Raw genomic sequence first — 10,000 nt, 5'->3', positions numbered from 1 at the left:
GTGTGTCCAGATCCTTGACACGGGGCAGTGCGTCCTGCAGCAGCTGAGGACATTATTTGGCATGTTTGGGATTCTTAATATTAATATTATTTAATATTAATGGCTCATTAAGTCAGATTTATGAACAATATTTCAGAGGAATGGGTATTTTATGTACATGAAAAATTGTGTCTTCAGGACGTTACTCTCGTGCTCAGGACGTGACTCTTGTGTTCAGGACGTGACTCTCGTGCTCAGGACGTGACTCTTGTGTTCAGGACGTTACTCTCGTGCTCAGGACGTGACTCTTGTGTTCAGGACGTTACTCTTGTGTTCAGGACGTTACTCTTGTGCTCAGGACGTTACTCTTGTGCTCAGGACGTTACTCTTGTGCTCAGGACGTTACTCTTGTGCTCAGGACGTTACTCTTGTGTTCAGGACGTTACTCTTGAGCTCAGGACGTTACTCTCGTGTTCAGGACGTTACTCTTGTGCTCAGGACGTTACTCTTGTGTTCAGGACGTTACTCTTGTGCTCAGGACGTTACTCTTGTGCTCAGGACGTGATTCTTGTGTTCAGGACGTTACTATTGTGTTCAGGACGTTACTCTTGTGTTCAGGACGTGATTCTTGTGCTCAGGACGTGACTCTTGTGCTCAGGACATTACTCTTGTGCTCAGGACGTTACTCTTGTGTTCAGGACGTTACTCTTGTGCTCAGGACGTTACTATTGTGTTCAGGACGTTACTCTTGTGTTCAGGACGTGATTCTTGTGCTCAGGACGTGACTCTTGTGCTCAGGACATTACTCTTGTGCTCAGGACGTTACTCTTGTGTTCAGGACGTTACTCTTGTGCTCAGGACGTGATTCTTGTGTTCAGGACGTGATTCTTGTGCTCAGGACGTGACTCTTGTGCTCAGGACATTACTCTTGTGCTCAGGACGTTACTCTTGTGTTCAGGACGTTACTCTTGTGTTCAGGACGTTACTCTTGTGCTCAGGACGTGATTCTTGTGTTCAGGACGTTACTATTGTGTTCAGGACGTTACTCTTGTGTTCAGGACGTGATTCTTGTGCTCAGGACGTGACTCTTGTGCTCAGGACATTACTCTTGTGCTCAGGACGTTACTCTTGTGTTCAGGACGTTACTCTTGTGCTCAGGACGTTACTCTTGTGCTCAGGACGTTACTATTGTGTTCAGGACGTTACTCTTGTGTTCAGGACGTGATTCTTGTGCTCAGGACGTGACTCTTGTGCTCAGGACATTACTCTTGTGCTCAGGACGTTACTCTTGTGTTCAGGACGTTACTCTTGTGCTCAGGACGTGATTCTTGTGTTCAGGACGTGATTCTTGTGCTCAGGACGTGACTCTTGTGCTCAGGACATTACTCTTGTGCTCAGGACGTTACTCTTGTGTTCAGGACGTTACTCTTGTGCTCAGGACAAGATTCTTGTGCTCAGGACGTGACTCTTGTGCTCAGGACGTTACTCTTGTGTTCAGGACGTGATTCTTGTGCTCAGGACGTGACTCTTGTGCTCAGGACGTTACTCTTGTGTTCAGGACGTTACTCTTGTGTTCAGGACGTGACTCTTGTGCTCAGGACGTGACTCTTGTGTTCAGGACGTGACTCTCGTGCTCAGGACGTGACTCTTGTGTTCAGGACGTTACTCTTGTGCTCAGGACGTTACTCTTGTGTTCAGGACGTTACTCTTGTGTTCAGGACGTTACTCTTGTGCTCAGGACGTGACTCTTGTGCTCAGGACGTTACTCTTGTGTTCAGGACGTTACTCTTGTGTTCAGGACGTGACTCTTGTGCTCAGGACGTGACTCTTGTGTTCAGGACGTGACTCTCGTGCTCAGGACGTGACTCTTGTGTTCAGGACGTTACTCTTGTGTTCAGGACGTGATTCTTGTGCTCAGGACGTGACTCTTGTGCTCAGGACGTTACTCTTGTGTTCAGGACGTTACTCTTGTGTTCAGGACGTGACTCTTGTGCTCAGGACGTTACTCTTGTGTTCAGGACGTGATTCTTGTGCTCAGGACGTGACTCTTGTGCTCAGGACGTTACTCTTGTGTTCAGGACGTTACTCTTGTGTTCAGGACGTGACTCTTGTGCTCAGGACGTGACTCTTGTGTTCAGGACGTGACTCTCGTGCTCAGGACGTGACTCTTGTGTTCAGGACGTTACTCTTGTGCTCAGGACGTTACTCTTGAGCTCAGGACGTTACTCTCGTGTTCAGGACGTTACTCTTGTGCTCAGGACGTTACTCTTGTGCTCAGGACGTTACTCTTGTGTTCAGGACGTTACTCTTGTGTTCAGGACGTTACTCTTGTGTTCAGGACGTGATTCTTGTGCTCAGGACGTGACTCTTGTGCTCAGGACGTGACTCTTGTGCTCAGGACGTTACTCTTGTGTTCAGGACGTTACTCTTGTGCTCAGGACGTTACTCTTGTGCTCAGGACGTGATTCTTGTGTTCAGGACGTTACTATTGTGTTCAGGACGTTACTCTTGTGTTCAGGACGTGATTCTTGTGCTCAGGACGTGACTCTTGTGCTCAGGACATTACTCTTGTGCTCAGGACGTTACTCTTGTGTTCAGGACGTTACTCTTGTGCTCAGGATGTGATTCTTGTGTTCAGGACGTGATTCTTGTGCTCAGGACGTGACTCTTGTGCTCAGGACATTACTCTTGTGCTCAGGACGTTACTCTTGTGTTCAGGACGTTACTCTTGTGTTCAGGACGTTACTCTTGTGCTCAGGACGTGATTCTTGTGTTCAGGACGTTACTATTGTGTTCAGGACGTTACTCTTGTGTTCAGGACGTGATTCTTGTGCTCAGGACGTGACTCTTGTGCTCAGGACATTACTCTTGTGCTCAGGACGTTACTCTTGTGTTCAGGACGTTACTCTTGTGCTCAGGACGTTACTATTGTGTTCAGGACGTTACTCTTGTGTTCAGGACGTGATTCTTGTGCTCAGGACGTGACTCTTGTGCTCAGGACATTACTCTTGTGCTCAGGACGTTACTCTTGTGTTCAGGACGTTACTCTTGTGCTCAGGACGTGATTCTTGTGTTCAGGACGTGATTCTTGTGCTCAGGACGTGACTCTTGTGCTCAGGACATTACTCTTGTGCTCAGGACGTTACTCTTGTGTTCAGGACGTTACTCTTGTGCTCAGGACAAGATTCTTGTGCTCAGGACGTGACTCTTGTGCTCAGGACGTTACTCTTGTGTTCAGGACGTGATTCTTGTGCTCAGGACGTGACTCTTGTGCTCAGGACGTTACTCTTGTGTTCAGGACGTTACTCTTGTGCTCAGGACGTGACTCTTGTGCTCAGGACGTTACTCTTGTGTTCAGGACGTTACTCTTGTGCTCAGGACGTTGCTCTTGTGTTCAGGACGTTACTCTTGTGCTCAGGACGTTGCTCTTGTGCTCAGGATGTTACTCTTGTGCTCAGGACGTGACTCTTGTGTTCAGGACGTGACTCTTGTGCTCAGGACGTTACTCTTGTGTTCAGGACGTTACTCTTGTGTTCAGGACGTGACTCTTGTGTTCAGGACGTGACTCTTGTGCTCAGGACGTTACTCTTGTGCTCAGGACGTTACTCTTGTGTTCAGGACGTTACTCTTGTGCTCAGGACGTGACTCTTGTGCTCAGGACGTGACTCTTGTGTTCAGGACGTTACTCTTGTGTTCAGGACGTTACTCTCGTGTTCAGGACGTGACTCTTGTGCTCAGGACGTTACTCTTGTGTTCTTCAGGACGTGACTCTTGTGCTCAGGACGTTACTCTTGTGTTCAGGACGTTACTCTTGTGTTCAGGACCTGACTCTTGTGCTCAGGACGTTACTCTTGTGTTCAGGACGTTACTCTTGTGCTCAGGACGTGACTCTTGTGTTCAGGACGTGACTCTTGTGCTCAGGACGTTACTCTTGTGTTCTTCAGGACGTGACTCTTGTGCTCAGGACGTTACTCTTGTGTTCAGGACGTTACTCTTGTGTTCAGGACCTGACTCTTGTGCTCAGGACGTTACTCTTGTGTTCAGGACGTTACTCTTGTGTTCAGGACGTGACTCTTGTGCTCAGGACGTTGCTCTTGTGTTCAGGACGTTACTCTTGTGCTCAGGACGTTACTCTTGTGTTCAGGACGTTACTCTTGTGCTCAGGACGTTACTCTTGTGCTCAGGACGTGACTCTTGTGTTCAGGACGTTACTCTTGTGCTCAGGACGTTGCTCTTGTGTTCAGGACGTTACTCTCGTGTTCAGGACATTACTCTTGTGCTCAGGACGTTACTCTTGTGCTCAGGACGTGACTCTTGTGTTCAGGACGTGACTCTTGTGTTCAGGACGTGACTCTTGTGTTCAGGACGTGACTCTTGTGCTCAGGACGTTACTCTTGTGTTCAGGACGTTACTCTTGTGCTCAGGACGTTACTCTTGTGCTCAGGACGTGACTCTTGTGTTCAGGACGTTACTCTTGTGCTCAGGACGTTGCTCTTGTGTTCAGGACGTTACTCTTGTGCTCAGGACGTTGCTCTTGTGTTCAGGACGTTACTCTCGTGTTCAGGACGTTACTCTTGTGCTCAGGACGTGACTCTTGTGTTCAGGACGTTACTCTTGTGCTCAGGACGTGACTCTTGTGCTCAGGACGTGACTCTTGTGTTCAGGACGTTACTCTTGTGCTCAGGACGTGACTCTTGTGCTCAGGACGTTACTCTTGTGTTCAGGACGTTACTCTTGTGCTCAGGACGTTACTCTTGTGCTCAGGACGTGACTCTTGTGTTCAGGACGTTACTCTTGTGCTCAGGACGTTGCTCTTGTGTTCAGGACGTTACTCTTGTGCTCAGGACGTTGCTCTTGTGTTCAGGACGTTACTCTCGTGTTCAGGACGTTACTCTTGTGCTCAGGACGTGACTCTTGTGTTCAGGACGTTACTCTTGTGCTCAGGACGTTGCTCTTGTGTTCAGGACGTTACTCTCGTGTTCAGGACATGACTCTTGTGCTCAGGACGTTACTCTTGTGCTCAGGACGTGACTCTTGTGTTCAGGACGTGACTCTTGTGTTCAGGACGTGACTCTTGTGTTCAGGACGTGACTCTTGTGCTCAGGACGTTACTCTTGTGCTCAGGACGTGACTCTTGTGTTCAGGACGTTACTCTTGTGCTCAGGACGTTGCTCTTGTGTTCAGGACGTTACTCTTGTGCTCAGGACGTTGCTCTTGTGTTCAGGACGTTACTCTCGTGTTCAGGACGTTACTCTTGTGCTCAGGACGTGACTCTTGTGTTCAGGACGTTACTCTTGTGCTCAGGACGTGACTCTTGTGCTCAGGACGTGACTCTTGTGTTCAGGACGTTACTCTTGTGCTCAGGACGTTGCTCTTGTGTTCAGGACGTTGCTCTTGTGCTCAGGACGTTGCTCTTGTGTTCAGGACGTTACTCTCGTGTTCAGGACGTTACTCTTGTGCTCAGGACGTGACTCTTGTGTTCAGGACGTTACTCTTGTGCTCAGGACGTGACTCTTGTGCTCAGGACGTGACTCTTGTGTTCAGGACGTTACTCTTGTGCTCAGGACGTGACTCTTGTGCTCAGGACGTTACTCTTGTGTTCAGGACGTTACTCTTGTGCTCAGGACGTTACTCTTGTGCTCAGGACGTGACTCTTGTGTTCAGGACGTTACTCTTGTGCTCAGGACGTTGCTCTTGTGATCAGGACGTTACTCTTGTGCTCAGGACGTTGCTCTTGTGTTCAGGACGTTACTCTCGTGTTCAGGACGTTACTCTCGTGCTCAGGACGTGACTCTTGTGCTCAGGACGTTACTCTTGTGTTCAGGACGTGACTCTTGTGTTCAGGACGTGACTCTTGTGTTCAGGACGTTACTCTTGTGTTCAGGACGTTACTCTTGTGTTCAGGACGTTACTCTCGTGTTCAGGACGTTACTCTTGTGCTCAGGACGTTGCTCTTGTGTTCAGGACGTTACTCTCGTGTTCAGGACGTTACTCTTGTGCTCAGGACGTGACTCTTGTGCTCAGGACGTTACTCTTGTGCTCAGGACGTTACTCTTGTGCTCAGGACGTTACTCTTGTGTTCAGGACGTTACTTTTGTGCTCAGGACGTGATTCTTGTGTTCAGGACGTGATTCTTGTGCTCAGGACGTGACTCTTGTGCTCAGGACATTACTCTTGTGCTCAGGACGTTACTCTTGTGTTCAGGACGTTACTCTTGTGCTCAGGACAAGATTCTTGTGCTCAGGACGTGACTCTTGTGCTCAGGACGTTACTCTTGTGTTCAGGACGTGATTCTTGTGCTCAGGACGTGACTCTTGTGCTCAGGACGTTACTCTTGTGTTCAGGACGTTACTCTTGTGTTCAGGACGTGACTCTTGTGCTCAGGACGTTACTCTTGTGTTCAGGACGTTACTCTTGTGCTCAGGACGTTGCTCTTGTGTTCAGGACGTTACTCTTGTGCTCAGGACGTTGCTCTTGTGCTCAGGATGTTACTCTTGTGCTCAGGACGTGACTCTTGTGTTCAGGACGTGACTCTTGTGCTCAGGACGTTACTCTTGTGTTCAGGACGTTACTCTTGTGTTCAGGACGTGACTCTTGTGTTCAGGACGTGACTCTTGTGCTCAGGACGTTACTCTTGTGCTCAGGACGTTACTCTTGTGTTCAGGACGTTACTCTTGTGCTCAGGACGTGACTCTTGTGCTCAGGACGTGACTCTTGTGTTCAGGACGTTACTCTTGTGTTCAGGACGTTACTCTCGTGTTCAGGACGTTACTCTTGTGTTCAGGACGTTACTCTTGTGCTCAGGACGTGACTCTTGTGTTCAGGACGTGACTCTTGTGCTCAGGACGTTACTCTTGTGTTCTTCAGGACGTGACTCTTGTGCTCAGGACGTTACTCTTGTGTTCAGGACGTTACTCTTGTGTTCAGGACCTGACTCTTGTGCTCAGGACGTTACTCTTGTGTTCAGGACGTTACTCTTGTGTTCAGGACGTGACTCTTGTGCTCAGGACGTTGCTCTTGTGTTCAGGACGTTACTCTTGTGCTCAGGACGTTACTCTTGTGTTCAGGACGTTACTCTTGTGCTCAGGACGTTACTCTTGTGCTCAGGACGTGACTCTTGTGTTCAGGACGTTACTCTTGTGCTCAGGACGTTGCTCTTGTGTTCAGGACGTTACTCTCGTGTTCAGGACATTACTCTTGTGCTCAGGACGTTACTCTTGTGCTCAGGACGTGACTCTTGTGTTCAGGACGTGACTCTTGTGTTCAGGACGTGACTCTTGTGTTCAGGACGTGACTCTTGTGCTCAGGACGTTACTCTTGTGTTCAGGACGTTACTCTTGTGCTCAGGACGTTACTCTTGTGCTCAGGACGTGACTCTTGTGTTCAGGACGTTACTCTTGTGCTCAGGACGTTGCTCTTGTGTTCAGGACGTTACTCTTGTGCTCAGGACGTTGCTCTTGTGTTCAGGACGTTACTCTCGTGTTCAGGACGTTACTCTTGTGCTCAGGACGTGACTCTTGTGTTCAGGACGTTACTCTTGTGCTCAGGACGTGACTCTTGTGCTCAGGACGTGACTCTTGTGTTCAGGACGTTACTCTTGTGCTCAGGACGTGACTCTTGTGCTCAGGACGTTACTCTTGTGTTCAGGACGTTACTCTTGTGCTCAGGACGTTACTCTTGTGCTCAGGACGTGACTCTTGTGTTCAGGACGTTACTCTTGTGCTCAGGACGTTGCTCTTGTGTTCAGGACGTTACTCTTGTGCTCAGGACGTTGCTCTTGTGTTCAGGACGTTACTCTTGTGCTCAGGACGTGACTCTTGTGTTCAGGACGTTACTCTTGTGCTCAGGACGTTGCTCTTGTGTTCAGGACGTTACTCTCGTGTTCAGGACGTGACTCTTGTGCTCAGGACGTTACTCTTGTGCTCAGGACGTGACTCTTGTGTTCAGGACGTGACTCTTGTGTTCAGGACGTGACTCTTGTGTTCAGGACGTGACTCTTGTGCTCAGGACGTTACTCTTGTGCTCAGGACGTGACTCTTGTGTTCAGGACGTTACTCTTGTGCTCAGGACGTTGCTCTTGTGTTCAGGACGTTACTCTTGTGCTCAGGACGTTGCTCTTGTGTTCAGGACGTTACTCTCGTGTTCAGGACGTTACTCTTGTGCTCAGGACGTGACTCTTGTGTTCAGGACGTTACTCTTGTGCTCAGGACGTGACTCTTGTGCTCAGGACGTGACTCTTGTGTTCAGGACGTTACTCTTGTGCTCAGGACGTTGCTCTTGTGTTCAGGACGTTACTCTTGTGCTCAGGACGTTGCTCTTGTGTTCAGGACGTTACTCTCGTGTTCAGGACGTTACTCTTGTGCTCAGGACGTGACTCTTGTGTTCAGGACGTTACTCTTGTGCTCAGGACGTGACTCTTGTGCTCAGGACGTGACTCTTGTGTTCAGGACGTTACTCTTGTGCTCAGGACGTGACTCTTGTGCTCAGGACGTTACTCTTGTGTTCAGGACGTTACTCTTGTGCTCAGGACGTTACTCTTGTGCTCAGGACGTGACTCTTGTGTTCAGGACGTTACTCTTGTGCTCAGGACGTTGCTCTTGTGATCAGGACGTTACTCTTGTGCTCAGGACGTTGCTCTTGTGTTCAGGACGTTACTCTCGTGTTCAGGACGTTACTCTTGTGCTCAGGACGTGACTCTTGTGCTCAGGACGTTACTCTTGTGTTCAGGACGTGACTCTTGTGTTCAGGACGTGACTCTTGTGTTCAGGACGTTACTCTTGTGTTCAGGACGTTACTCTCGTGTTCAGGACGTTACTCTTGTGCTCAGGACGTTGCTCTTGTGTTCAGGACGTTACTCTCGTGTTCAGGACGTTACTCTTGTGCTCAGGACGTTACTCTTGTGCTCAGGACGTTGCTCTTGTGTTCAGGACGTTACTCTCGTGTTCAGGACGTTACTCTTGTGCTCAGGACGTGACTCTTGTGCTCAGGACGTTACTCTTGTGTTCAGGACGTGACTCTTGTGTTCAGGACGTGACTCTTGTGTTCAGGACGTGACTCTTGTGCTCAGGACGTTACTCTTGTGTTCAGGACGTGACTCTTGTGCTCAGGACGTTACTCTTGTGCTCAGGACGTTACTCTTGTGTTTTGCAGGATGGTGGCGGGGAAGGCGGAGCCGGCGATGCCCGGTCGGCTCTACGTTCACCCTGACTCGCCCTCGACAGGCGCACACTGGATGAGACAACTCGTGTCCTTCCAGAAGCTCAAGCTCACCAACAACCACCTGGACCCTTTTGGACACGTAAGACCCTCTCAGACCCGGGACAGACCCACTTTAGACCTGGTTTAGACCTTTTTCAGTCATGTAGAGTCTGAGTTTAGTCCGGATTTAGTCCTGGTTTAGTTTATACCAGTTGTTGTTCTGGTTTAATCCTGATGTTGTCATTGTGGTTGTTTCAGTCGGTGTATAGTTTTAGTTTAGTCCTGGTTTAGTCCTGAAGTCCTGGTTTGATCCTGGTTTAGTCCTGGTTTAGTCGTTAAGTTGTTTCTGCATGTATAATAATCTAATGCAGTTGTGGAACCTAAAGTTGTTTAGATATTTTGCCCCGCCCCCTTTTAGTTGGCCAATCGGGCACGACTTTGGCCAACTACAGTCACATGAAATACACAATAAAGATATCCACAGAATCAAATACTGAAATGTATCCGAGTACATGATAGTTTTTACACTTTATGCTCTTATTTTCCCCTGTACGTCAGGATTATGATTGACAGTTCCTTATGTTTCACTTTACAGCAGGAGCCTATTTTATAACATTTTTATTTATTTATTAGAACAGAAAACAACACAAAAAACACAATAATTATAAAAAAAATGTTTGAAAATAATAATAATAATAACAAAATGAAAAAACAAAACAAAAAAACAAAGAATAACCCTGTATGTTTCCCCTTCCATCGTTCTAATTGGTCGGCTGGTGCTGACTCCGCCCTCTGCTCTGTGACACGCCTTCATTCAGAAAAT

General features: G+C 48.5%; 1 protein-coding gene across 1 annotated transcript in view; it reads left to right on the top strand.

Moving 5' to 3' along the window:
• The window catches only part of tbx4 (T-box transcription factor 4), a 42,261-nt gene that overhangs the window by 16,465 nt on the left and 15,796 nt on the right, over window positions 1–10,000 (top strand). The window contains exon 4 of the mRNA XM_072456182.1: window positions 9,130–9,277. Within this exon, the coding sequence (XP_072312283.1) occupies window positions 9,130–9,277 (148 nt within the window). The remainder of the gene's footprint in view (window positions 1–9,129; window positions 9,278–10,000) is intronic.

Source organism: Eucyclogobius newberryi, unplaced genomic scaffold, assembly GCF_026437365.1.
Source record: "Eucyclogobius newberryi isolate DKJ021-1_F unplaced genomic scaffold, fEucNew1.0.hap1 SCAF_10, whole genome shotgun sequence".
NCBI classification, from domain to species: Eukaryota; Metazoa; Chordata; class Actinopteri; order Gobiiformes; family Gobiidae; genus Eucyclogobius; species Eucyclogobius newberryi.
The sequence above is the reverse complement of the archived record's forward strand: the minus strand, read 5'-3'. Positions and strand labels throughout refer to the sequence as shown.